This window comes from Siniperca chuatsi, linkage group LG20 (genome assembly GCF_020085105.1).
Source record: "Siniperca chuatsi isolate FFG_IHB_CAS linkage group LG20, ASM2008510v1, whole genome shotgun sequence".
Lineage (NCBI taxonomy): Eukaryota > Metazoa > Chordata > Actinopteri > Centrarchiformes > Sinipercidae > Siniperca > Siniperca chuatsi.
The window spans coordinates 5,354,926-5,382,420 of NC_058061.1; the positions used below are offsets into that span (position 1 = coordinate 5,354,926).

At 40.1% G+C, this 27,495-nt stretch overlaps 3 protein-coding genes across 3 annotated transcripts; 1 reads left to right on the forward strand and 2 right to left on the reverse strand.

The window, feature by feature from the left end:
- Positions 1-1,478: 1,478 nt before the first annotated feature.
- On the reverse strand, positions 1,479-25,034 carry nbr1a (NBR1 autophagy cargo receptor a). The gene is made up of 23 exons (XM_044177986.1): positions 25,018-25,034; positions 14,626-14,822; positions 14,203-14,265; positions 14,063-14,081; positions 13,841-13,863; positions 13,132-13,314; positions 12,826-12,903; positions 12,439-12,662; positions 11,977-12,096; positions 11,410-11,709; positions 10,911-11,070; positions 10,246-10,494; positions 8,870-8,995; positions 8,622-8,697; positions 8,269-8,379; positions 7,455-7,634; positions 7,116-7,283; positions 6,724-6,878; positions 5,720-6,144; positions 5,430-5,515; positions 4,960-5,047; positions 4,555-4,654; positions 1,479-3,150 (listed from the first exon to the last, which is right to left on the reverse strand). The coding sequence occupies exons 2-23, from the start codon at positions 14,725-14,727 to the stop codon at positions 2,962-2,964; spliced, it is 3,225 nt and encodes a 1,074-aa protein (XP_044033921.1). The 5' UTR covers positions 14,728-14,822; positions 25,018-25,034; the 3' UTR covers positions 1,479-2,961.
- Positions 14,878-20,140, forward strand: psme3 (proteasome activator subunit 3). The gene is made up of 10 exons (XM_044177990.1): positions 14,878-15,045; positions 15,616-15,648; positions 15,757-15,819; positions 16,778-16,882; positions 16,991-17,039; positions 17,415-17,533; positions 17,946-18,082; positions 18,230-18,284; positions 19,548-19,634; positions 19,755-20,140. The coding sequence occupies exons 1-10, from the start codon at positions 15,004-15,006 to the stop codon at positions 19,833-19,835; spliced, it is 771 nt and encodes a 256-aa protein (XP_044033925.1). The 5' UTR covers positions 14,878-15,003; the 3' UTR covers positions 19,836-20,140.
- Positions 23,625-27,347, reverse strand: g6pc1a.1 (glucose-6-phosphatase catalytic subunit 1a, tandem duplicate 1). Its single transcript, XM_044177989.1, has 5 exons — positions 26,951-27,347; positions 26,748-26,857; positions 25,622-25,727; positions 25,348-25,463; positions 23,625-25,100 (listed from the first exon to the last, which is right to left on the reverse strand). The coding sequence occupies exons 1-5, from the start codon at positions 27,166-27,168 to the stop codon at positions 24,592-24,594; spliced, it is 1,059 nt and encodes a 352-aa protein (XP_044033924.1). The 5' UTR covers positions 27,169-27,347; the 3' UTR covers positions 23,625-24,591.
- Between the last annotated feature and the right edge of the window lie 148 nt (positions 27,348-27,495).

Below are 27,495 nucleotides of genomic sequence, written 5' to 3' on the forward strand. Positions count from 1 at the left end.
TTCTTGGGCGTAATACCTGCAGGATATGTATATAGCCTATGTATTTGTTTTATTTTATTTTATATGTTACCCTATGCTAATATAAATTGAATTATCTGTTATGTTCTATGTGTGCACCATGAATGGACTACAAACTCATTTCTTGTACAACCTTGTATAATATAAATAAATTACCTTGTACCTTGAAGTTTCTTTTGTTGTGTACAGTGTCACAAATCAGCTCAAGGAATGTGACAAACAGGAAGTCCATGCAAGAGACTTAGTTAAACAAGAGTAATTCATTAAACAAAGGTTAACACAGATTATAAAGGTGATTAAGCTCACCTGGGCCCTTGGGCTATAAAAGCTGGCCCATGTGTTTACACTGTCTCTCCCTAAATACATTACTCTTGTTTTAGGTAAGTCTCTTGCGTGGACTCAGAGAGAGGACCCTAAACATGCAAAACTAGCAGTTTCTGAGTTTTCTCTGTCCCTCAGGAACTTAGTATCCTTCTCATAGTGAAAACCAAGAGAAAAACAAATCCATGGGAGCTGCTTGGCTATCACATAATTCTACGACTAAGTCTTCCAACATGACTAGTTCTAATTGGCACTACATACATGCACATAGGCTTTGCTATCTAGACAGATCAAGGTGAAAAATGGTACCAGTATCTGTTCCTGTTCTTCCACATCAAAGCACACACACATTATTTTTATATGACAAGCACTTAGTAAGATCTACAGTAAGCTGTATGTACTTTTGGATTAACTGTTACAATATTAAACCTTTTAGCTGTGAAGTCACGATTTGTTCCCCACAGGCGATGACCTTTTCTGTGGAGGCATTTGTGAAAAAACAAGATCCTGCAGTGGTTTTCAAAACCAGAGCCCTACTGATTTTCAGTCTGGACATTTAAATCAGGGTCTGATTTACACCTGGGATGGTGGTCATATGCAGTGAACTCGCTGATATTCAGTTGTCCTAACAGTTATGGCGGTTTAGGCTAATATGAAGCTTAAGTGAAGTTAAAGTACATGGTATTTAAAAATTAAGGAACAGTTCAACATTTTTGGAAATATACTTATTCGCCTTTTTGCTGAGAGTGAGATGAGAAGATTGATATCACTCATGTTTAAGTGTTGAGTATGAAGCTAGAGCCAGCAGTTGGTAAGCTTAGCTTAGCATAAAGGCTGGGAACAGGAGGAAACAGCTAGCCTGGCTCTCTCCAAAGTTCAAAAATTCACCTTAAAGATGTGTATTTTTCAACTTTGGGCAGAGCCAGGCTAGACTTAGCTGTACTATTAAAATATGTTAAATCCAACCTCATTCTGTCTGCAGTATGAGCTTTACACTCTAACCTATATAACCTCTGTATTTTCTACACCATCCAGTTAACCAAGTACAGAATGTGCTAAATATAAGACATACAGTGTGTGCAGAGGGTCATGACCTACATTTAGAAAATGTTCATTAACAGAGGGGGAAGAGACCAGAGAGATGTGCAAATAGTTTATTGGCAGATTGACAGTAGAAGGGTATTTAATGTATACACTCTGTGACAGAAGAATAATTTGACAAGCATCCAGTAGTAGATATATTCAGAATTATTCTCTAGAGCATGATTCTTTAAAACATGGAAAATCATCAACATAAGAAAATATGGTTAAAAAATTCTCAACCACACAAACACACACAGGAGGAATAATTCAAAATAACAGAGGCGTACATTAACTTATCTGCACACACACTACAAATCACCATATCTTATGTATATTTCAGTAAACTAATAATCTTTCATAAAGGCAATGTCATGAAATAACATATACTTGGTTCCACTATGAGATTGAGGAATGTGTTGTTAGAGACATCTCAGCTTGGATTAATGCTAAATGACTGTTGCTTGGTTTCAGTTGGTGGTTTAATGAGGACACGTGAAAATGCAGGCAGGGGTGTTAAACAATGACGCAAAGCGGACATTTTCCACTGTGACTGTGCTAAGACCACGAGGACACAACTCACCTCTAAAGCCTCTACCTGTCATGCAGGTGTCTCCTAAAAAGCAGTAGAAAACATCTGAGTCCGAACAATGATCAGTCCGGACAGTTTTGTATACATTCCACATGTCAACGTCTAAAATAACAGTACTCTGATACAGAAAAAGATTGCATTGTTTAGGCAGATTTCACTACGATAAAATCGAGAAAAGTCTTAAATATCTGTTCTGACTACTGCACTGCTGACCCTCAACACCCAGAATATCCATGTAGCTTCAGTAGCATCGTCTTAAATGAGAGCTGGCTTTACAGAACATTTCTATCTTTTATGACATTCAACAATATTAATTTTCACTGCTCTATTTGTGAGAAGAATCTAGCCAAGCCCTGTCAAAAGACAATTATTTTTCAGCGCAGAGGAAGCAGCTACAACAGCCACACAAACACTAAGATGAAGAGCTGAAATACACACTTTTGTCCTGTCAAAACTACAGCTCCTGCTCCTTTTGACCAACCCATAAGGCTCTATAGCCCAGGTAAACAAGGCATTTTAACCACTATTCAGAATAATTTACAAGTGTGTATAAGGTTAATTGCATCCAAATGCTGAAGCTAAATTAAAGGCAAAGGCAGGAGAAGCCATTCATTCCTTTCACTCTAATCAACAGTGTTCAAGAAATAAACGCTCCTCTTTCATTTTTGTTTCATGTTTTTTACACTTTAAGTGACATGTTGTTGTCTTAGCATTACTCTTGGTCCAGATAAAGTATCCACCCTTTGGAAAATCAATCAACTGCATGAATCATAAATAGGTTTTCTTCGTCTCTTCTTTAAATAATTCAACATAAATCTAGACACTGCGAAGGGTGAGAGATAGGCTACACATGTCATAATCTAAATATACCCAACGTTACGTTTAAAAGTCAAATAAATTTCTTTCCTTTTACAGCCTTAAAGTAGCCTTTTCCCACAGCTTTCCCTCCCTCAGCGCTGAATGTTGACAGCTTTGTTCTGGCGGTCCTCAGCCATCTGCACCAGCTCGTTGACAGTGTGCAGCAGGCTGTAGCCGTGCTTCCTCAGCAGCCGCTGATTGAGCCGCTGGTCTCTGAAGCCCATTTCCAGCAGCATTGCCATCATGGAAGGGTCCTGTCTGGTGGCTGGGTCGATGCCTCGCTGGAGGAGGGAGGGGTGCAAAACAGAGATGGAGATGGTAAGATGAGGGTAAATGGAGAGGAGAAGGTGATGGTTATTGTGGTGGTGTTTGTCTGTCCCAAGTGATATCTCAAGCCATTACTGGTCTGATGGGTTGATGCACATTCACAGTGTGTTCAAGTGCCTAAACTTTACACTGAATATTGGTGTGACTACAAGAATTGATGCCAATTCAACCCTGCAGCTTGCAATTCTTTCAAATCCCCAAAGTCAAACTGGATCAATGCTTGCTAATTTTATCAATCGCCACACCTTTCCACATAAACATAATCCAATTTAAAGCCACTTTTATAAGCCAAAATAAATAAAGATTTAAGCCGCAAACTTCACAAACAAACCTCCTTGTAACAAAGGTGGAAAAGACTTTGTTTCCCCAGAACTTGTCTTGTCAGGCAGTGCTTGCCCCCAGGCTATGTATCGCTCAAACTGAGCTTATTTAACTAAACCATTTCTAACAAGGTACCTAAAACAAACCATTTGGTTAATGGAACTTGTTGGCAGCTCTATAAGGCATGGTAGGAAGCACCAAGGTTACCTTGTTGACAGTTCAAGGGAAAATTTGGTCACAACAGTGCATTGAACTTCCTGTCTAACTAAATGCACAAGCTAGTGGCTACTGACAAAAATAGCCACAAACACGTTATTCTTGAGATCTTTTTTAATACCCTCATTAGATTCAATTTTATGATTATAAGCAGGTTCTTTTAATAGTCACTTTTTTTACAGCTGATTTGCAACTGAACAGTGGAAACAACCTGCAAACACAACACTGACATTATCACCTCATAACGTTGTTATGACAAACTTGTTAGCAAACAGTGAGCTATTTATCTAAGTTACCTAACAGCTGACACAGAGCAACACTAGCATTCATTTGAACTCATGTTGGTATTCACTCTGCTTTTAGTTCTATTTTGGTCTCTTACAACTCCTAAGCAAAATATTTAATATTATATTTAACTATGTTCACCAGCTAGTGGCTAACTTTGTCTGTTTGCTGTTGGGCAGGTAGCATAAAGCAGGTTTATAAGAGCTTTTTCGCTAGAAACATCTTCCTGCTGCAGCTGGGAATGACACTATGAGAGCAGTGAGAGTGAACCAAAACAACATTTTTTCAGGAGAATCTGATGCAACATCAGTCACGTTGGGATGCAATTACCACAAAAAAACTCCACAAGGTCATGAGATCCTAGAAATGTGATATCTCACATACGTTCTTCCCATTTCAATTACATCTTTGGAGGGACAATACGTTTTGGCATGTTTGGCTTAACTTAATGTTGCCACTGCAACTGTAGTATATTTTAGCTATGCATATTGGCTAGATTTGATAAATGTAGACATAAGAGTTGCTGTGTGATGTACCTGTATTGAACAGTTTGGCCCAGTGAAGAGAGCTTTATAAGCGGACGCTGCCACAGAAAGGGCCCCCTTGACAAGTCCCTCTGTGATGCCTCCTTGGCCCCTTGTATAAAGACAAGGATGTGGTTACATTGGGTTACATAACAGTATTGCAGAGAACAATGTGTTCCAGTTAAACTCGCTTTAACAAAAAGCACATAGATATCAGAAAACAAAAATGCAAGTTAAGAGGTGCATTACATTGCTTTATGTGTTGTCAGAGGTTATACAGACTGATTGTTTGACTGAAGTTTTTACACAAAAAGATGATTACAGATAAATGCAGTCAACACGAAAGAGAAACTACAGTGCAGGAATTTCCTTCACAAAAGTGAATCGTATCAAGTTTTACTCTTTGTTGTATTGCACCTTGGCTGCAAAGCGTTGCTGGGTCTGGGGTTATATGTCTCAAAGGCACTGGATGCTGAGCCTGCTGATCTTGACAGACCAGATGATACTGCAGAGCAGATAAAAAGGGAAATAACACACACACGCAAACACACATAACATTAGAGGAGGAACAGAGCATTTTGCTGAACCAACAACTCCTGAAAGCCTGTGTGCTGTCTTACTTCCTGTCTTCCTAAAAAGGGCAAAATGAGTTTCGTTTCTTGCCTCAACAGAGCAACAGCTCCTCCAAGTACTAAACTGCTAATTCAGGTAAACAACGTGAGTCAAACAGAAAGTTGTGAGGCAACACTGGAGTTAAACAATCTAAGTTTAAATCAAAGTACATGTCTTTTTCATGTCAGTGGCTCAGAGTAACCCCTAAAAAACACTAGCATGTTGTATGATACTGTGATGTACTTGTATCCAGTGATTCAAATAGTAAAACTCACCATTTAGGTGGACCCTTGGTTGGTGTGGCTCATATGGTTCACAGGCTGGAGGACTGGGGTCCTCAGCCAGGTACAGTGCCTCAGACCTGAAACATACAGTAAACAAAGAAGAATTCAACCACATAAGGCTGTAGCAAGGAGATACAAATTAAAATGGATAGGGATCATTTCTAGGATTTATTTAAATTCTAAATCCAAGAATTAATTTGCATTTTTTTCAAACATGAAAAGGGGGGGGGGTTCAGATTTCTGAACTGCACAGGGACTATTTGACTGAGCTCCCATCTAACCTGGGTGAGTAGAGGGCCGGTGGGGACAGCATGGGGTCAGGCAGCACCGGTGGTGGCACCACTTCAGGGGTGAGCGTCACAGCGTCCAAGGTTTGGGAGGCACACAGCAACTGGTTCACACTGCTGTGGATGGGAGGGACAGGTGGAGGCCACGTGTTCACAGATGAATCCTCAGCATTGACCACCTCGGTCCTCTCCTGCCTCTCTGTCAGTGGTGCCGCCTCGCCTGGCTCGGAGTTGGAGTCTTCCTCCTTCTCCTGCTGTACGTCTGGATCGGCTACGGTCGCAGCAGCAGCAGCAGCGTCAGGCTGCGACATGGCGGAGCTGTACATGGACTCGCCCAGAGGCCGGCTGGTGTCAAAGCAGTCTGGGAGGACAATGATGTAATCGTCGCAGGAGGAGACTGAGGAGGTCTGGCTGCTGACCTGAGACACAGGAGGAGAAAATGGTGACAATTATGGACTAAATTGGAAAACGCTGCTGTCTACTGAAAACCATGTATCTCCAAATTTGGTGATTTGGATAAATAAATAAACTGAAGGATTAAGTGTTCCTTTATGGGTTGAGAAAATTCTCCAATTTCTTAAGCTAAATAAATTTAAAACCCATTGTATCATCTGAAAAATGCATTGTCACAAAGCAAACAGTCCATTAAAAAACCTCTTGCAAGGTCAAGGATTTCAGGTTTTATTGCTTTTAACAGCAGACAGTAATAAACACTAATGTTGTTAGTACTGTTACAGAATATTGCAATACAAGAGACACTTTCCTGGAAATGTATCAATAAGATTGTGTCTACAACATTATAATATTTTACTGGTTAAAATTACTAATTTCACATCATGCGCATGGGCTACTGCACTGCTTGTGATGCATACATTTACGCTTATGGTTTTGTCTTGTATAGGATTTTGCCTCCAAGAATCAACGTCTTAATAATGTATGATCCGCTTTGTCCTTTAAAACATAACGTAAGTGTTTGTATAAAAAGGTTAAAACCTCACCTCCTCCCAGTCTTCTCCTTTGGTTCCACCCTCCTCTTTCTCTTCTTGAGTATCCCTCATGTTCTGCATGTCATCCAAGACCATGACCTCTTCGTCTTCATTATCATGATGTGAACTGATATGCAGATTTTCATTCGCTTGTTCCAGCAGAAGAACTTATAAGTGGGAAAAAAAACACTAAAATTAGCATCTGAAAATTGGAGGTGAGGCTGAATTAATTAATTACTACAAAAGTTATGACATGGAACTGTAATGACAAATGTTTTTTTGAAATATTTGTCAATGTATTTAACAGAAAGACAACAGAAAAAAAATGAAGAAAAAATGAGAAAATCAAAAGCCTAATTGGAAACAAGCAGAAATGAATAGAATCCTGGAAGTCGTTCTCTAACCTGGCCTTGTCTGCTCTTCCCGGGGGATCTGGTTGAGACCTGTGTTGGGAGGCAGAGCTGAACTCTCAAGTCTAATGACACAGATCTCCACATTCCCTTCTTGCACTGTCTCTGTCTTCTCAGCCTCTGCAGCTTTCTCGAAGCAAAAGCTGGGCCCCCGGGAAACAACTGGATGGAATAAAAAAACAAATTCCAAGTACGTCATTATACAGTAACCTTTAAACACGGAACAAAAATCCTGTATTTTTGAACATAGGGTTATAGTATAAAATTAGATTAGATTTTGGTAATATTATAGAATAATACAGTGTGAGTAAGGGAGGTCCTGTGGCTCCTCACCCTGTGGTTTGTGGCTGCTGTGCTGGGCTCTGCGCAGGGGTCTGTGATCGGGGGCTTCCTCCAAGGTGAGGGAGCGGATGACCGTCTCACAGAGGAACTGGGCTCCGCTGATCTCCTCCTCCCTGTCATCCTCCTGGGTCACAGGCTCCAGCAGCTCATTCTGCTGCCTCAGGTTCACTCCTAGCCAGAATACAACACACATTAAAAAAGTAATCCACTGATTTAGCATTGAACTTCTATAACACTGCCAGACTCACGATGGACAATGAAAACTGATGCAGCAGAACCAGAGATCTCGTCTTTTTTCATTCCACACATTTTTCTTCCTTGTCAAAATCCTACATTACCCACAATGCAACCCATCCGCTGACAGTTCCATCTGAGATTTTGGTGTGTTATGCTAGTAGTGGCTAATGTAGCCTCGAGCCAGTAGCCTCAAGCAGAGATGAGGAGCTGGTTACAGAGGCCTGGTGAGCTCACCTCTTTCTAATTCCACACCCCCAGATTTTTTTCATTTTCAAACTTCAGCACCAACCGACACTGACTCAAGTGACATTACTTTATTTATTTTCATCATCACATTTTAGTAATTTCGTGCAGCTCCCTCTAGAGTCGCAAAAGGCTTTTACAACTTTTTTCACATATGCAGTCGTACTCTCGAAGACTTGTAAACAAAATTTTATATGTAAAATCGGTGGAGTTCCCCTTTAACATTTGGCTCAACATTTCAAAAAACATCTGCAGTGAGAGTTCACTTAACACTGCTTAAATGATTCACGACTCTGGGCGTTTTCTAGTACACAACCGTCCTTACCAAAAAGTTTTCTGACCCCTGTGACCTCTGTGTCTTCTTTTATCTGTGAAGGGATGGCCTTCTCCAACATTGGTGCATCATCGGGCAGAGGGGATATGCAGGGTGTCAAATCTACAAATTAGATAAAGCAAACACAACACAGTTTACACACTCAAGTGTTAATGTGACAAATATGGTATGATATTCAAGTTCATAGTCAAAATAAACTTGGGAAGTAACAAGTGTAGCCATAGTTTTCCTACAAAAGCTAAAGCTATTTTGGAAGGAAGGAAGTTGCATAAGAATAGTAGAATTGTCTCACAGCTCCTGTTAAATCAACTTCTCCAGTGTTAAAAGCATCATATATTGCTCACCCACAGGAGTGTTGTTAGGGACCTTCTCCAACTCTTGCACAATATTTATATCCAGCAACTCAAATGACAGTAGATCCTAAAAAAAAGAAGACAAGCAGGGAGAATGAATGATGTTCTACTGATCATGAATTAGGCTTGGTTTGGTCATTTAGCATATGTGCAACAATGAGATGAAGCAATTCTTTTCACTGAAACTAGTTTAAAACATGTTTTAAGTAGCTGAATGCCAGAGCTTTCTGGGTGTGCACCTGTGCAGTCAGCAGGTCGACTGAGGGGAAGTAGTAGTCTTCGTGGTTCAGGTCTACAGACAAGCCAGGGCTGCTGTCCTTGGTTCTTACCTCCTTCTCCTTCTCCACCGGCATCGCCTCCTCCTTCTTAAGCACATACAAGAATGGCATCATTAGAATGACCACAGTGTGCATTCAAAGATGACCCTTTATGTTATATTTATGAGAATTTCATTTCTGTTAAATGTTTAAGTAATGCATAAGTATAGTGTCCCTATGGATTTAAGGATACCAGTATTATTGTGGATTATGTTTCTTCAAATGCCAAATGAAGCAGGACTTACACAGACTGCAATAACTGTCTTATACTGTCATATTCATGTTGAACTTTAAATCTTAAATTATTTAATTATTATTAATAATAATAAATAAATAAATAATAAAGTTGGAAAAGGCATTTGTGGTGGAAGAAGTACTCAGATCTTTTACTTAAATAAAAGTATCAATACAACAATGTAAAAATACTCCATTACACGTAATAGTCCTGCAAAAAGTCCTACTTACAAAAGAAGTATTATTAGCAAAATATACTTAAAGTATCAAAAGTAAAAGTACTGGTTGTGCAGTAAAATGTCTCCTGTGACTGATAATTAGACTGGCAGTATGTGTAAGCAGCATTTTACAGTTGTAGCTTGTTAAAGGTGGAGATAAGTTTAACTACTTTAAATATAGTCTGGTTGTTTTGTCCAGCGGTTTCCAACCAAGGGGCGAGATCCTTGAAAGGGTCACCAGATAAATTTGAGAGGTCATAAGATGATTAATGGGACAGGAAAGAAGAAAAACAGTTCTCTCACACAAATCTGTTTTCATTTTTTGGACTTTTCTGTAACCTTTGATTTTTTGTGAAATATTGGATACTTCTACCTTCTTGGGCCTCAGTTATTTAAATGAAACAATCTGAAAGGTTTAGAGGGGAAATCACTCTTTGGTAGAACTGTTAACAACTCATCTGAAAAGTGACAAGGGGTCCCAACCAGACACTGTTTTTTGTAAGTAAAAAGCCAAATGGTTTGGAACCACTGGTTTAATCTTAATGTGTTGTATTTTATAAGCTTATCCAATGTTTTTATGTAAAATCTGTAAAGTAACTAGTAACTATAGCTGTCAAATAAATGTAGTGGAGTAAAAACTGCAATATTTCTTTGGATAATAATAAGGAATATACTCAAGTAAAGTACAAGTACGCCAAACCTTTACAGTACAGTACTTAAATCTACTTAGTTACTTTCCATTACTGACACTCAGGTATCACAAATAATGGCATAATCTAGATGCACATGTCAACAGTTGATGTTTTCTCTGCAGCTGTACAGGGTGTCATTGGATTGCAGACTTGCCAGTCGTTTGCTCTGATGCACGAGTGTGTTGCAGCTGTCACCAGCTTCGACCACGATGCTGCACCAGACACGCGGGCCAAACTGACACCCGCAGTGCGCCAGCCGCCAGTGGGAGGTGTACGTCCCCTCCATCACAGGAGCCACAAAGGCCACACTGACCACTCCCACTTGTCCGGGCAGCAGCAAGGGGGCCGGCACCTCCCTCTTCTTCTCTGACGCCAGGTCGAGGTTTCCCCACATGAACACTAGCTGGGTGCACGCACACACATACACAAAACACAAAATAGGAATACACATGCGAAAAAGCACAAAGACAAGAGCATGCAACCAAAGTCACGCAGCAGAAAAATAATACACGCTCAAGTGAGGGATACACACACACACACACACACACACACACACACACACACACACACACACACACACACACACATTTAACAATGACAAAGACTTAAAAACTTAAACCACAACACACATTCAACTGAATTCAAATAATAAACATCTCAGACAAAAAGGGCATTAGCTGTATTAGGCTGGGTAAGAAATCTTAGCTGGTGTTAGTGGATAAGAAGTAGGCAATGAGCTGAATGGGGAGTCAAAGTGGAAGTGAAGCAAGGGGGCAAAGAGACAGTGGAGCCTGTCCTCTCGAAGGGTGGGAGGGGTACCTTAGTCTCTGAGGTCCAGTTGATAGTGCCCGAGTTCCTCATCTTCCAGTATTTGATGAACTTGGTATCAGGCTCCAGACGGGTGCCGTCCGGCAGATTTTCATCCAGAAACAACGCAGCCATAGTGGGCACCAAGGACGTGTGCGAGACCCCGGGACCCCTAGTTTCAAGTGTACAGAGCATTGTTGAAAAAAGCCCTGGTTTCTTATAATACCCATCTCTTTTGTTCTCTACGAATCAAAAAAGCAGGACCCCAGATTTTTTTGCAGCTCAAAAGCAATTTTTCTTAGAAAATCTATGAAGCAGCAGCAGCAGTTTTCACATTGAGGTAGTTCCAACATTTTCCACCACCCCAGATCAGCCAGCGATACACTCATACAGACTAGATTACAAAGATGGCATATTTTGATTTCTTTTCTTGGAAAAAAAGACTTTATTGCATCCATGCTGGGTTTGAGGCACCCAGCACTGTCGGACGCCCTTCCGAGGTGGCGCTTACTCTGGACTGGAGGCCTGGGGATCAGGGACCAGGGCAGGGATGGGACCTTGGGCTGGGGCTGGACCTGAGGCTGTTTCTGAGGCAACAGGGAGGGGCAGGGCTGGGACCTGGGTGGACGCTGAGGCCATGTTTGTCAGGTTGGCTCTGCCTGAGGTAGAGGGCCCACTCCACTGCAGCCCCCTCTTCTCCAGTCTCAGTTTCTTCTTGATTTCCTTCACTTCAGCTCTTAGCTGCCTCCTTTCAGCTTTGAGGCGCTGTCGCTCAGCCTTGCGCACTGTCCTGTCTCCTCGCCTTGGGAACCTGGTTTGAAATGTCATCAGGAACACCTATTTGTTGACTATCAAATGTTTATTTTCCAAGAACAAAACACATACACACTCATAATTCATTATTTACAGTATTCTAGCTTCTAAAACATGTTTGCAATCCTGCTTTGCATCCATTTATATTTGTTTTCCTCCATTAATGTAGAAGAAGTGATAGCAAAAAGGGCTAGCACTGCTGTAAGTAAAAATGTCTTTATGTTTCAAGAAGTGGGAAGATTTATCCTCAGTCTTGGGGGTTTACCTCAACTCTCCCGACATTCCATGCTCGGGGATGGAGAGAGGTGTCTTGGTTCTCACAAGGTTGTGGCTAGGATCATGGCTATGTCTGCACATCTCACACAGGATGCAGGATGGGCACACACTGGCAGGGAAAAAGCCAACACAAATATCAACATGGAAACTCGTAAAGCTGCTGCGAAACCCAGAACATGCAAGAAAAGGCAAGTCAGAGACGAAGAACAAACTCATAAAAAGGCACAATGGTCTAAAGAATCATTAAAAGTTTGTGTGACATGTTCAAAGAATCCCAACTGTCATTTATTTTATTTATTCATCAGGTAAAACATTTTCAGAATTTGTCAAATGTGTGCAATGCTTACTAAAATTCTGTATATTAAAATTTAACTGTCCCCTCTTACATAAGCCACTAAGTTACCCATTTACCTGAGAATACTTATTATATTAGAATGTGTTCCATGCCTACCTGCACTTGTAGGCCCCTTCAGAGGTGAGTTTATTGCAGCTGCTGCAGTTTGGGGTGTAGCCAAGAGATCCATTTGAGGTGGAGGGGCCCGGCCTGGGCCCTATAGGACCACCACTAGCCCCAGTGGCCTCATGGGGCCCATCAGATGATTTGTGGGTACAACACTGGCCAGAAAAGTCATTGCACATCCTTTCCACTACCTCTTTCACCACCTCATCTTTAAACTATGAAAAAAAGAGTTTGATTTATGTTAGTAGAAGCTAAACACGACCTTTAATTCAGAGACAACAATATAAATCAAGCCTCAAACATAAAAGGTTAAAAGGTGGAATTTTCGCTTCACATCGACTGTTTGAAAAAAACCCAAACACATCATTTAAATCTTACCTTCTCCATGTACGATCTAAACCACATGGGAGGTGGCTCATCTTCTGGTTTGCTCCCCTTGCTGTCCTTTACTGTGACCTGTATTGAAATACATCAAACTTACATCAAACCTATGCCTAAGTTCAACTATCATTATTGGTTTTCCCTACATGCATTCAGTAGTAACCCCCACAAGTCTTGTAAAATGTCCACCATTGCCAGATAAATACATAGGCAATGAAATAAAGGCAATAAACACTGCACATGTGATAGTGTATAAGAAGAAGAAAGTAGAGGAAGAGGAGGAGAATCCACTTGGTTCCTTACAGCTTCTCGCTCTGGGGTGACCTGTGTGCCTTTGTCCACTGTTTTGACCCTTGATGGATAAGGAGGGGCAGGTCGGAGGTCTCCTTTCAGCTCCTTCACCTCCGTCTTCAGTGGGCCTCCACAGGCCTGCCCTTTCATCTTGTACACGTTCATGTGCAACTGGTTCCCCTGCTTCTCGGCACTCTGTACGAAAATTAAGCATAAAACACACAAGCTGACACAAAAATATGCATATAACGCGTGTAACAAGTTGACATATTCAAGAAAACAATGTAACATATTACTATCATATGACTTTAAGTTTAGGATTCAATATATCAACACAGTTGTAGTTGTATTTGGCACATTTGTCATTTATATATCTTTGCAACTGTAACTATGTGATTGCTGCTACACTGGAACAAGTACATATTTGTCATGTGTTTATGTCTTAAGTACAGTCTCACAGTACATCTTGTCTATATAATGCATGAAATATTGTGTCATGTAAATAGAGAGTAACAGTCATGTAATGAGAAGTATTTTATTTTCGATCTTCATTTATGCAGTGAACGGTTGACTGAATTCTACTGCCACTACAATGTTCACTCAAATGTGCCCACATTCTGCATGATCTCTGCACTTATCCCTCTGCAATGACATTGACTTTTGTTGTTGAATTGAATCCTGTCTTCACTGTTCTACAGAAAAACCAGCAGTGCCCCAGTACCTTGATGGCTTCTTCATATTCATCTGAAATAAAACAAATCAACAGTAAGTTGCTTGGACAATTGACTGATAACCAATTGACATTGGACAAATTCTGCAGTTACAGTTGTAACCTTATTTAAATCTTTATCTCACATGTTTGTGTTTTTTTTTTTTTTTTGCTTATGTTCTACTTCAAATACATCAAGAAATTGAGATAAACAAACACATTTATTTTTCTCACCTTGACTGTTTATGCAAATCTGAAATAAAGAGTGAATAAGAACAGAATGAACTTAAGCACAACCAAAACAGCAAGTTTGCAATTCATGTGGAAACACTACAGCTCTACAGTAGTACACACATTTATACACACTCCCTTACCTCTTCATTATCCTCATCAAAGTATTTCACTTGAAAGTGGTTGATCCCAAAAGATGCTTTGATCTGAAATATAATTTAAAAGAGTGGAGCTCAAATGCATGGCAGACATCATCGTATTAAATATGAACTTTTTTCCCCTCACACGTGTTATGAAAACATCAATAACGGCACGTTGAGAAATGCCTCTACAACTAGCTAATGTAACTTACATACGCATTATAGCAAACTGAGCAGATTTCCCTTCCTTGCATATTTTGTTACGTACTGGCTGGCTTAAAAAATACCACATTATGTACACATTTTGTCGCAACAGTATCGACTGTCCTTCAGGTGGTCTATTGTTTACGTGGCTAGGCCATGTCTGGGCCTGCTTTTCACCAAACTGCGCCAGCGTTTAGCCAACACGCTCTGCTAGCAGCTTACCCAGGCTTCAACGGATTCCCACTCCAATTTGTCCAAATCCTGAGCCAGAAATCTCTTCACATTCCCCCGGAAATTGACTTTAATAGTAACAGGCAGCCCCATGTCAGCCGTTTATGAGTATATAATGGCTATCATTTGCGGTGACACCGGCCTATTTGATCCCTGTTGCCCTCGACTGTCTTTTCTTGTTTACATCGTCAGCTGCGTCTAGAAAAATACGGTGACGTTTCGCGCAGGCGCAGTCAAAACTCAGTCTGTCGCGTGTCAAAGTCGTCATCTTTAAGCTCACGAGTGTGGCTGACAAGTAATAAGCCACACGTTTACAAGTGAATTTAATGCTGTTGGGACAATCGTTCTTTGCCTATTTGATAACATAAGATGTCTTCACTCCTCAAGGTGAAAAATGAACTTAAAGCCAAGGTAAGGTTTGTCTTTTGGAAACCTTAAGGTTTTACGACGTGTTGTTGTTGCCATTTGCCTCCTAGCATGTTAGCCACGTTTTGTAGCTTGATGTGAGAGCACTGATAAGGCCAGGCTAATAGCAGCTAACAACGGCTAACCGGCTTGTTTCCCGCCTGTTACAATACACTTGTCAAACCTCCCGACAGGTGCTGTGTTTTAGTGGCGTTAAGCTTCATGAGTAGTGAAGGGAGCTCCACGTTACAGCTCTGTGTGCATAAATAATGGTTACTGTTGGAAGACCACATGCACAAAAATGGCCCTCGCTACCAAGTTAGCCAACTCAACAAGCTGCCGTTGTCATAACGTTAACCTACCTCTGTCATGTTAATGTTATAGCTTTTCACTCTTATACTGACGCACCAGCCACAGTTATAGAGTCCATGCCGATAACCTAGGCCAAAATAAACCGACTTCAAGTCTAATGAAATTTAAGCCTGCATCCGCGTTTAGCTATGAAAAATGAATGGTTTTGCATATGGTCAGTTGCAGCCGGTCTGATATATGGACTTTTGTCTTATGTATTTGCAGGTTGATGCTTTCAGGGAGCGTATCACTTCAGAAGTAAGTATCGGTTAATATGTGAAAAAATGTGTTGTGAGCACTGTTACAAACACAGCTATCAAAACCGTTTTCAAGCAAGACTCAACTAAAGGTTTGCATTTCTTTCAGGCAGAGGATCTAGTTGCGAATTTTTTCCCAAAGAAGTTGCTGGAACTTGATCACTTCCTAAAGGTCAGTTACATGTTCAATTAACTAAATACACATTGCATAGTCTTAGATATTTGCAGGATACATCTTGGTTAGGAGTGGGTGATAAATAGATAAAAGCTTCCATCATGGTATATGTAGTTTTATACACGATAAAGTTTCTTGGAAATCAGTTGAGAAACAGTTTATGGATAGTTGAGAGAAAGTTAATTCTCATCCATTTTGGCTTAAAAGTTGTTACATGGACAAGAAGTGTTCTGTACATCTCAATTTCATGACAGCTGGGAAAACTTAATTTGCTGAAAAAGATCCTGTTATACTGTCAAAACCTCCAGAACAGCTACAAATGGACTGTGGTGAGATTGTTTTACCAACTGTTTATGGGTAAAATAACCTTAAATGTTTTTGGTTAATCCTGAAAAATTAAATAGCTGGTAATCAAGGTACTTTATCAAGTTGATGCAAAAATCCATTGATTTGCAGCATTGCAGGGTTTTTCCATTTTTTCCATCCAGTCAAACCATGCTGCACTGATTTGCATTTCCATTACTAGTTTAAACGCACCGAGCCTTGCCAGAGATGACCCTTCTCCAGAGTCGGGCCAAAGCGCGCCCGACCTCCTCCATGCAAGTTGTGGTGTCTGTTTGAGCGAGGGTGGGGCTGAGCTGCAAACACACAGGCAGAGCAGAGAGACCGGGGACAGGACGAAGTGTATCACACTCTCTGGCTCGCTCGCTTAAGACACACCTTCACGCGGGTGGCCCTGTTGTAATGGAAATGCAAATCCCTGCCGCGCTGGGCTGACATGTCGAGCAAAGCCACATGTGTATGGAGAAGGGCTATAAAACACCCAGACATATTAAAGGGGTAGCTACCATGGTATAAACGGTTTGGCAAAATATGACGGTCATATCTAATCTTGTCAAGTCACAGAGCATTATTTCTAAAGAAAAATAGTACAGCTAGTATCCTTGTTTTTCAGGATCCAATCATAAACATCTCTGAACTGAAGGAGATACACTCGGAGATAAACCTGACGGTGCCAGACCCCATTGTGCTCTCAAACCTGCATGACGGACTAGAAGCGGTGAGGCTCCATTTTAGAGTGCAATTAAAGCCTCAATGCTTATAATAACTACTGGTGCAGAGCAGAGGTGAGATTTGTAGCCTGATCCTCTTTTTATCTATTTCACAGCAAAATGCCAAAAAGCGAAAGCTCGAGGATGGAGGTGGGGAGGACATGGGTGAGTATAAGACTATTAAGTAGGTTAAAATAGATTTAAAGCGCTAGAATCATAGTTGCTTAAAACTTCCTGGATAGATGAACACAACTAAGTAAGTTCCAGGATCAAGAATCTTTGTGCTCTGAATTACAGTTGCGCAGCATCCTTATGAGTGTTGCCGTGACTGTGTAGTAGCCCACATTAGGGGCGCAAGTTTTGTTTTTTACTTGCAAGACAAACGTGCAATTAAAAGGCATTGTGCAGTTATTTTCTTACTTTACAGGAAACATTGTATGGCATCCTCTATATATAATCATCATTCCTGGCCCCTTTTTTTTATATATGTTTGAAACTTAATTATTTTACCCTCCTTTCTCTCTTTCCTGTGTCACCCAGTGACTGGCACCAAAGTCTTTGTCATGCCTGGTGGGATGATGAAGAGCAACGGAAACCTTGTTGATCTTATTGAAAAGGTTAAACCAGAGATCAGGACACTCATTGAGAAATGTAACACAGTAAGTGATGCCTCTAATGTCTTTAACCAAGGACCATACTCCTGCATCAGTAGTTTCTCAGTAAAGTTATATTAGTTTCAGAATTGGTAACAGTAACCCTACATAAGTGCCAAGTCATGAACTGTGGTATTACAGCTGGGAATGTGTAAAATAAGTGTAGCACTACTAAAGATGTATTGATGAAACAGGGAAAACAAGACACAAATCAGTGTCAGCCCTGTGATATATAAAGCTCCAACATGTGTATGCATGTAGGGCATTATAGTAAGAAACATATCACGTACGCTGAGCACCCCTTCCCAGACAGTTACTGCAAGTGTTGTGGACATGATTCGTGTACATCTTGACTTAACTGATAGCATCCCAGATGTTGCGTTCTCCTTTTTCTTAGCAGTTTTCTTCTCTTCTGCAGGTCAAAATGTGGGTTCAGCTGCTTATCCCCAGGATAGAGGATGGCAACAACTTTGGAGTGTCCATCCAGGAGGAGACAGTAGCTGAACTCAGAACAGTTGAAGGGGAGGCAGCATCTTACCTTGATCAGATATCAAGGTTTGTAGACGTTTTAACCATATTGTACATAATACGCTATGAGGCATGAAACTGGTGCCACATAAGATCGCTAAGCTTTACAAGATTGGCTCTGCATTGTTTAGCACGTTTACCTGTCAGTCAACATGTTGTCTTCTTTACTTCTAGATACTACATCACAAGGGCAAAGCTGGTTTCTAAAATAGCTAAATATCCACATGTGGTAAGTGAATATTATCTAAAGAATCAAAGCATAAAGTAGAAGGTACTGAGAGAACGAAAGATAGAATACAGTGGATATCAAGTCCTCACAACAGGGAGGCAATTCTTTTCCTCAGTGCAAACATCGTGCAAACAAGTAAGACATACAGAACTTATACAGAATTATACAAAATGCATGATTTACAGGGACACTTAATTACAGGGGTCACACAACAGAGACACATGGCTAGACTCGACACACCACAGACTGGATTCCTACTAACTTAAGCCACTCGTGGTTACAGGTGGTAACTGCAAGTGCGTTGTAATACTACAGCTAACACTCCTTGAGCAGCTACTTTGTCAGAAATACGACAGAAGAGCAACTGGTGTATCTGTTTACAGTTCAGCCAGACAAACTCATGTTGTTTTTAATAATGATGTCAGTCAATAATTGGCCTTTTACTATAATGCAATCAGCAGCCACAATCTGAATTCCTGCAATATTTAAAACTGATCTGTCAAATAATTCCCCAAAATTCCTGTCATCTTGTTTACAAGGCGCATTTTTGAAAAAACATTTGCTGTTAGTGCTGACAAATACATTGCATCTCTTCCCCCCCGTTTCCTCAGTTAAAAGCTTTTAATTTCAACTAGCAGCAGTAGAAAACGCTCGATTTGCATTAGCAGTAACTTAGTACAGCTCTGATACAGTGTTAGGAGGGCGAACAGTAAACAGTGAGGCTGATATCGATAAGATAAAATTACAAGCAGCATCGTGGATTACCTGCTGCATCATTTTCTGTGAATCCCTTGCGCAATTTGAATCCAGCAGCAATTTGAATCCAGGGCCGAATGGTGGACTCCACCACTAATAATGAAAACTGCTTTAGAGAGGTAATTACAGAATGTAAATACATTGAACAGCTATTGCTGAAAAAATAGACCAAAAATGAGGTTTGGTTTCATGAATATCTTAAGGACTATAACATTAAGCAGCAACTGCTATAGAAGTCGTTGCTAGTAGTGATTGCTACTAGCAACCGAATGTTCAACTGAAACCAACTGTTGGTGACTGAATATGAACCATTTCATTTTGCAGGTGACTTTATCAAAAAAAAAATTTTTAATCTGGTAATTCGGGCCACAACGCAGTAAAAGGGGGAAAATAAAGTGGATCTTTTGTTGATCTCCTGTTGTTTACTGTGAAACTGGCTAGCTAATATATTTAAGTGAAGATGTAGAATGAATATTGACATAGAATCAACTTTTTTTAACTTATTAGGAGGACTATCGGCGCACAGTAACCGAGATTGATGAGAAGGAATACATCAGTCTGAAGATCATAGTTTCGGAGCTCAGAAATCAATACGTATGTCATGATCTTTATTTCTCATATCACTATCCATTAAAGTTTTTTTTATACCAACATACACCTGACAAGTTAAAGGAAGTATTTTCAACTGTATTTTGTTTTTTTCTTTCTGTGAAGGTAACGTTACACGACATGATCCTGAAGAACATTGAGAAGATCAAGAGGCCTCGAAGCAGTAATACTGACGCATTGTACTGATGTTCATCCAGCCATCTCAGCCTCCACCTCCCATCTCCAACCCCGTCTCCCTGCCATGCCTGTTGAGCTACAGTAGTCTGACCCTGGTCCACAGGACTACAATTAGACATTCACCTACTTCAGTACAATCAATACCACCCAGTGCAAAAACATAGCTTCCATAGATGGACACAACGCACATGTTTTTGTTTTAATTGTAAAATATTTTTCTTGTTTTAAACCATTTGAAGAAAAATGGGGAGATAGATCATTGACAACAAAAAGCGCTATGTATTTTTTAATTTTAATTAAACATTTTGTCCTCAGATCTTTGTGAAATTGCTTCATTTATAGCTCTTAAGAGCAAAAGTGGTTTGTTTAATGCCCACTGTTTGTCACTTATTTTGTTTTTAATTTTTTTTTTTGTCTTATATTAGACACCTACTGCATCTGGAGGATGGTCGTTTATAGGATATGCAACACAGCAGTTGTTTGTTTTTTTTGTTTTTATCCGAATGTTATACATTACGCGGTTTAGTCTTATCAAATATGAATACTTCGCAGGTTTTAGGTCCACAGGCTTATTGGTTTTCAGTGAAAATTCATAAGTCGCCAAAGCATCTCTTATGTTGAGGCATTGATTCTATTGAATAAAACATTTTTTGATAAGAAATTTTGAATTTTGTTTTGGCATATTTGTGTTTGCAAAAAATGCTTATTTGATATGAGATAAAAGTGAATGGGCTTTTTTTTAATGCACATATTAAGATGCTCATTCACATATCCATAGGTTTGTGTTACGACATACATTAAAATACCTATTATCAGAATGCATAGGGTAGCTATGTTTCCTATTGGCCTGCAGATGTCAATGTGGCATCTAACTACCACTTCTGTACATCAGCAGACTTAACAGCTGGACTGAAGACACAAGTATGGTACACTCAACCAAAAAAAATACTGATGAAATTGCAGATTGATATACAGATATATTTGGTTGTTTCTAAATATTGAGTTCTTTGTAGTATGAGCAGAACTAACAGAAAAAAAATTAAATTCAGCAAATAATGTATCAATTGTTAACAAATCCCCAGGAAATCAGATTGCAATTTAATCTACTGCCTGCCAATGCCATTACTATGGTCTCGAGTCAGTATGCTTCAGATCTTTGGTGGGACTACACATGACTGTTGAGCAACTTTACACAATTTAGAGGTTTGGCTAAGTACATTTACTCAAATACTGTTTAGGGAGTGCAGGACTTTTACATATAAATGAACGTCCATTACATTCAAGCCCTTGCCAAACAAGTTCACACAATGCTTATTAAGCCGTTGCAGTATATGGCGTTTTTAAATCTGCTGTCTGTGGCGACATTCCCCTGCTGGCGCAGCCTAATGATGCATCTTATGCCAACTAACAATGATTGGTTTGGATTTGATTTGGTTTGCCACAGCGGAAGCTGGGAGTAACCCAGAGCCATGTGGAGAGCTCTGCAATCCACCATTGCTTTAAAGAATAAAAAAAGGTCCACTGGAGAGAATGTTTATTATGATTGTATAGTTTGCATTAATATGCTCTGGCAATGTTGTATTGTATGCAGTCATGACAATAAAGTCACTTGAATTGAAATTGAACAGAGATGACACAACTTTCTCTCTACATGGCTCTGGAGCGGCCATAGATGGAAAAGGCCACAGTAACTAGGAGTAAAACTTAAGAAGCATCCAAGAAAAGTGTCTGATGCTCCAGTTAAAAAAGAAACTCAGCATTCAGAGGAAGGATTACAGTCAAAAAAGAAACGACAAGGCCAAACATCATTACCATTGGTGTAGCTTTAGCGTTTCCTAGAAGAGCGCTGAGAGAAGAGACTGAGGGCAGACACAGATGTCAAGTTACTGCTCTTGGCCAGGTTGGTAAAATAATCCTTTGGAGTATGTAGCTATTACATTTACTCTACCTAAACAATGGATTATTGTCTTGGAACTGTATTTTTGTAACTATTTTTGAACAGGAGCCTGGGGCAAGCTCACTGTAGGCATACATCATAAGAAGGTGTCAACAGTGTTTGTGTAATTTCTCTCACTGCCAGAAGGGGGAGACAAAAGTTCAGCACTGCAGCTTTAAGAACAATTTTGATGTACTTGTACTTTAGTATTTCCATTTTATGCTACTTTATACTTCTACTCCACTACATTTCAGAGGGAAATATTGTACTTTTTACTCCACTACATTTATCTGAATAATTACTTTGCAAATTCATTTCATTAATACAAAATATAGTAAACTAATAAATTCTGATGTCAAATGATAGATTAAGCTACCCAGCAGTATAGAAATAACAGAGCATAGTGCTCTTTGTAGTAAAGATGCAAATACATTATGTATTATAAATAAGTCTCTATTAAGGAAACTAAACATGAATATAGTGCATTAACAATACAGCAGAGGTTTGCATAGCAATTTATTTTGTTATACTACCATTATTGTGGAAAGAAAAAATATTTGTTCCAGTGGATGTGGAGGTGTGCTGATGGGAGGCTTCGACATCCGATTCTTGACAGTCATCTGCAAAACAATTCATTTCCAAGCTAACATCTGACCCATTTATTTCTCCCAGTTTGCACCATTCTGGCAGCTTTTTTACTTAGTGCAAACTTTCACCTGCGTTTCTGTGCAGACGTTTAAATTAAGACATGACAGATACAGAATACAAAATAAAATATTTTTCAGTGGTGTCAAATCTCTTTGGGTGGACAGCCTGAATGAATTCCATATGGGAAACACTATACACACTACACATGTGCACCATATCTGACATGCTTTCTCAGACTGAGGTTGATGTTTTTGTTGTCCTGATGAGACAGTAGTGAAGAGATTAGATCTGTACATCATAACTGAGAAAAACATTTGAGCTGACTGTGGTAAATATAGACAGATGTAAACAGCGTACTGTTGCTCAATGTTCCTGACGCAGATGTAGTGTCTGTTCCCGTTGACCCCCCCCCCGTCTGTCTTACAAACCCACAATGCAGCTTGTCCATACAGTACTGAGCAGCAGCACCACATAAATATGGCTTCTTGAGATAAGCACTGGAAAAAGAGATAAGATGGTTAAAAAGGAGACTTGGGATTTGCAGGTGGGAAATGTCACACGGCCACGACTATTATGTCATCAAAAGGGGCCCCACATTTCCCTCTCTCCTGGACCCTGTCTTACTGTGTTGTGTGTACAATTGAGATTAATTATGTTTTGTAAAATAAGATGAAAATATGTCAAAGTCCATATAAAGATTACATTTTTAAGTGAAAAAAAAAAACAGAATTTTGATATTTTGAAAATTATTGATCAAGTATAGGTCATCATTTTGCTACTTTTTATCACTACTTCGGTGACTTTAGGAGACATATAATTGCACTCAGCTGCAAATTACAGAATGGTTTTATAATCTAATTAGCAGAGTTACAGAGGTGTGTCTGTCTCTGCAATCCTGCTGATCTCAGTACAATGCATCCAAAGTTCCTTTGATATGTCGCCTGAGCAATGTACTACTTTTAGAGCCTTAAGGGACACACGTGTTGTCTGTAACGCATTCTGCCCCTTGACCCTCCATGTCTCTTTTGAAAGCTCATGGCTGTGACGAAAGGCAGTGGCACTATGTGGGACTGCCGAGTGAAGGGAGCATGCTCTGGTTAATATTTAATGGTTGTTCCTACCAGAGTATTAATCAGTATTAGTCTGAGACATTCAGAGAAAATTGATAGGGGGAGAGCGGCACTGCTAAAATAAGCACAACTCTTGAAAGCAAATGGTTATAAAAACAGTTTTTTATTTAAATTGCTAGCAATATTTTCCTTCCATCATTTATGCATCATTCAGCTGAAAAAGCACTTTTGTTTGCTGAGGTGCTGACTACATTTGTATAAAAATATTTTTATTTCATGTGTATGCTCCCGTTGACGTTAAAGGAGCCTTCAATGTGTGAGAGAAAAGACAGTTGTCTTAAACAGACATGTCAACACTGAAAGACCTTAAAGGCCGAATACAGACAAAAATAAAAAAACTGAATTTGATTCCCGGAGATTTTTTGATACCACTTTCATGTCTGTGCGTTAGGTATGGAGGCTGAGCCAGGAGATGGTTAGCTTAGCTTGGCAAAAATTCTGGAAACAGGGGGAAACAGCTAGCGTGGCTCTGTTCAAAGGTAACTAAATTTGCCTACTAGCACCTCTAAAGCTCACTAATTAACAGGCTCTCTCCATTATCTCAAAAACCAAAGTACATAAAGGACAATTTGTGGTTTTACTACGAGATTGCCAGGCAACCGGTGGAGACTCTAAGAAGTCAGTGCTCCTGGCCAAAAAATAGCCCAGCACAAAACCCCATGTAAAACCACAAATTGACATTTTTTATTCTTCAGCATGTTAATTAAGGACTGCTGGAAGGTGGATTTGTAACCTTTGGACAGAGCCAGGTTACCTGTTTCCCCATTAAGCTAAGCTAACTGACTGCTGGCTGTAGCTTCATATTTAGCGTAAACATTAGAGTGTTATCAATCTTATCTTCTAACTCTCGGCAAAAAAGTAAATTAGCGTATTTCCCAAAATGTCGAGCTACAGTACATATTCCTTTAAGGACCTGATATCCAGGCAAGCACAGTATAACTTCAGGGACATTGTCCGTAAAGTCTAAATGTCCTTGTGTATTAAACATGAGAAGAAACAATCCCAGAAAATTAAACCAATAATTGACTTTAAACGACAACTTGGTCCTGAATCACAAGTTCTTGTCTTCTCTCTTTCCCTTGCAAATCCAGCAGAGAGCCCAGGGAACCAGAGTGGTTGGGATTAAAAGTGCAACGGCACTTTTACCAAACGACAGGAAATAGAAAGTCATAAGATTTTCAGAAGAAAATGTCCATCCATCCAACAGCTGAAGCAGAAATAAAGAGACAATAATACATCCCATCCTGAAACTGGTACTTCTTTTATCCTTCTTGGTCTCGGTGTAGAGAGGTGAGTGCAGGCCCAGGCCCAGGCCAAACAGCGTGCCCATGTTACGCAGGAGGCTGGCGAAGGGCGTGGTGTCCAGGTGAACCCACTCTGCCCTCACACACCACTTCTGGGCTTTCACCATGGTCCACAGCAGGTCCACGCCCAGAGTTTTGAGCAGGAGGTAGAAGCCAACAGCGAAGGAGGTCAAGAAGAGAGTCGTGTAGAAGTATTTCTTCATGCTGGCGCTGTAGATCAATTTCTCCTTCGAGACAAACTCAGCTACAAGTAAACCTGACACAAAAACAGCAGCAACCATCACATGTTTGCAAAACCTAGGATGCCACTAGAACTTCTGAATATGCTTTTAGATGAATAATGGTTTTATTGCATGTACCACTCACTGAAATCTTACCTGACCACATCCCCAAACTAACTCAAAATGTTTTCCGAATAGCCAAATATACCAGAAAATCTTCACGAAAACCAAACTTTCATCACTAAACAATGCATCAATTTTGAATTATTTGGGCAGACTGACCTGTAATGACTCCAGCAATGACCTGGTGTGGGAAGTGGGCAGCCATGTAGACCCTGGACATGCAGACCACCAGCTCTACCAGGCCCATTAGCATCCACAGGCCTACCTGCAAGAATCTGACAGGGAGTGAACACTGAACATGAATGCACGGGGCCCAGAGGTTTAGAGAATAATAACATTAAGATAAGATAAGATTATTAATAGATTAAGATAACAGTTTATTTAACACCTAAGGACCAACTTTCAAAGAAATGAATGATTGCCACAGACTCACTTGTATAGTAAAGGGGGGCATCGCTTCTCTGTTGCAATAGAGAGTAGGGCTGTTACCATCACATACCAAACCCCAGCTGCACCCATAGCATGACCCGAAGGGCTTCCTGCAAAGAACAGACTTAGACTTAATCTCAGGCTTTATCAACTACAGCTTCATCTTCAGGGATGCAATTTCAAAGCAACACAAGTCACATTTTTCTGTGCAGATTTATTGTGGTTATAATTTAGTTTAGTGTGAATGTTGTTGAACCATATTAATAAAATCTTGAAATCACATTTACAGCAGTGTGAAAGTCAAACCCAAACTAATTAGCATTTACTTGAGAATGAGGATTAGATCATTTATGAAAAGGACAAAGGAAGCTTCCATCTGCAAGTACCCTCTATATGTTATTTAGACAAACCAAAAACATATATGCAATGGTGGTAAAAGTACTAATACCACACTGTAAAAATACCCCATTACAAGTAAAAGTCATGCATTGAAAATGTTACTTAAGGATGGAGGATGTGAGTATAATCAGGAAAAGTATGAAAAATGGCCCCTGTGACTGGTACATATTGTATCATTAGATTATTATTACTCATGTGTTAATGTAAAAGCTCATCTGTAGAGCTCATTTTCAACTATTTAATTTAAGGCTGCAATTAATTATATAATCTGCTGATTATTTCCTTGATTAATTGATTGATTATTTGTATTGTAAAACTTCAAAAAATACTGAGAAATTCCAGTCCAGCGTGAGAGTATCTGTCAGATAGATGTAGTGGAGTAAAAAGTACAATACTACCTTCTGAAAGCAGAGTAAAAGTAGAAAGTGGCATGAAAAGAAAATACTCAAGTAAAATACAAGTACCTCAAATTTGTACTTAAGTGCAGTACTACTTGAGTAAATGCACTTAGATACATTCCACCACTGCATATACACACACAGATGTACACACAGAAAAGAAAACTGGAACTAATGCAATCATCAGAAAGGTACAATCCAACCTCAAATGTCTTTACACAGATTAGTTCACTGTGCCAGACAAGTCATTCTACTGTAACAGACAAAATCCATCAGTTCTTCAGGAAAAGACAATCATCATGTGATGTACTGCAGGTCTGTCATGAACTGTACCTGGTCCAGTCTCACATGTGATGGGAAACTGCTGCAGAGAAGGGGCCGGTTCTGCTCCATAAAACTGGGTCTCGTGAACCCACCAGTACGGTCTCTCCCCAAACAAAACCCTGCCATGGAAAGACCAAGAAACTGAAAATACAACGGTTCGCTCTCTCTTTATGTATTTTGATCGACTTCACCGTCACATTTGAGCAGGTTACCATTTCAGGACCAAGTTGAGCCAGTCTCCGAGGACAGCCACCCAGATGAGCCTGAGCCCAGTGTCCCTCCGCAGGTGGAACCAGATTGGGAAGAAGCAGAAGAACGTGGTGTGCAGGTCGGCCACTGTGGACGCCAGGCTAAACAAGCCCTCATACCTGCTGTATTTGGTCTGCAGATGGACCGCCAGCTCAACCCCCCAACTGTGGAGAAGATCCATGATATCACGACACCTGAGGATGATGCACTGAATCTGGGTTGTTTTGTCTGTTATGTTGCTGCCAGCTCTTTTAGACAGTCCCCTCTGTTCTGCCACTGTGTTATCCCTATTGGACTTTATTCAAGGCTAGCAAATTTGTTTGCCTTTGGGACAGTGCAGACAGGTTCCTTAACCTTTACACCCCTGAGGCCCCCTCTGCTAAAATCCATCATCACAGAAATCAGCTGCCGCCCCTCTGACAGATCACAGATTTCTAGGAAAACCCTTTTTTTCCTCTCTGAGCAATGAAACTGAAGTAGCTTCTGTTCAAGCCAGTTGCTTGTGAAA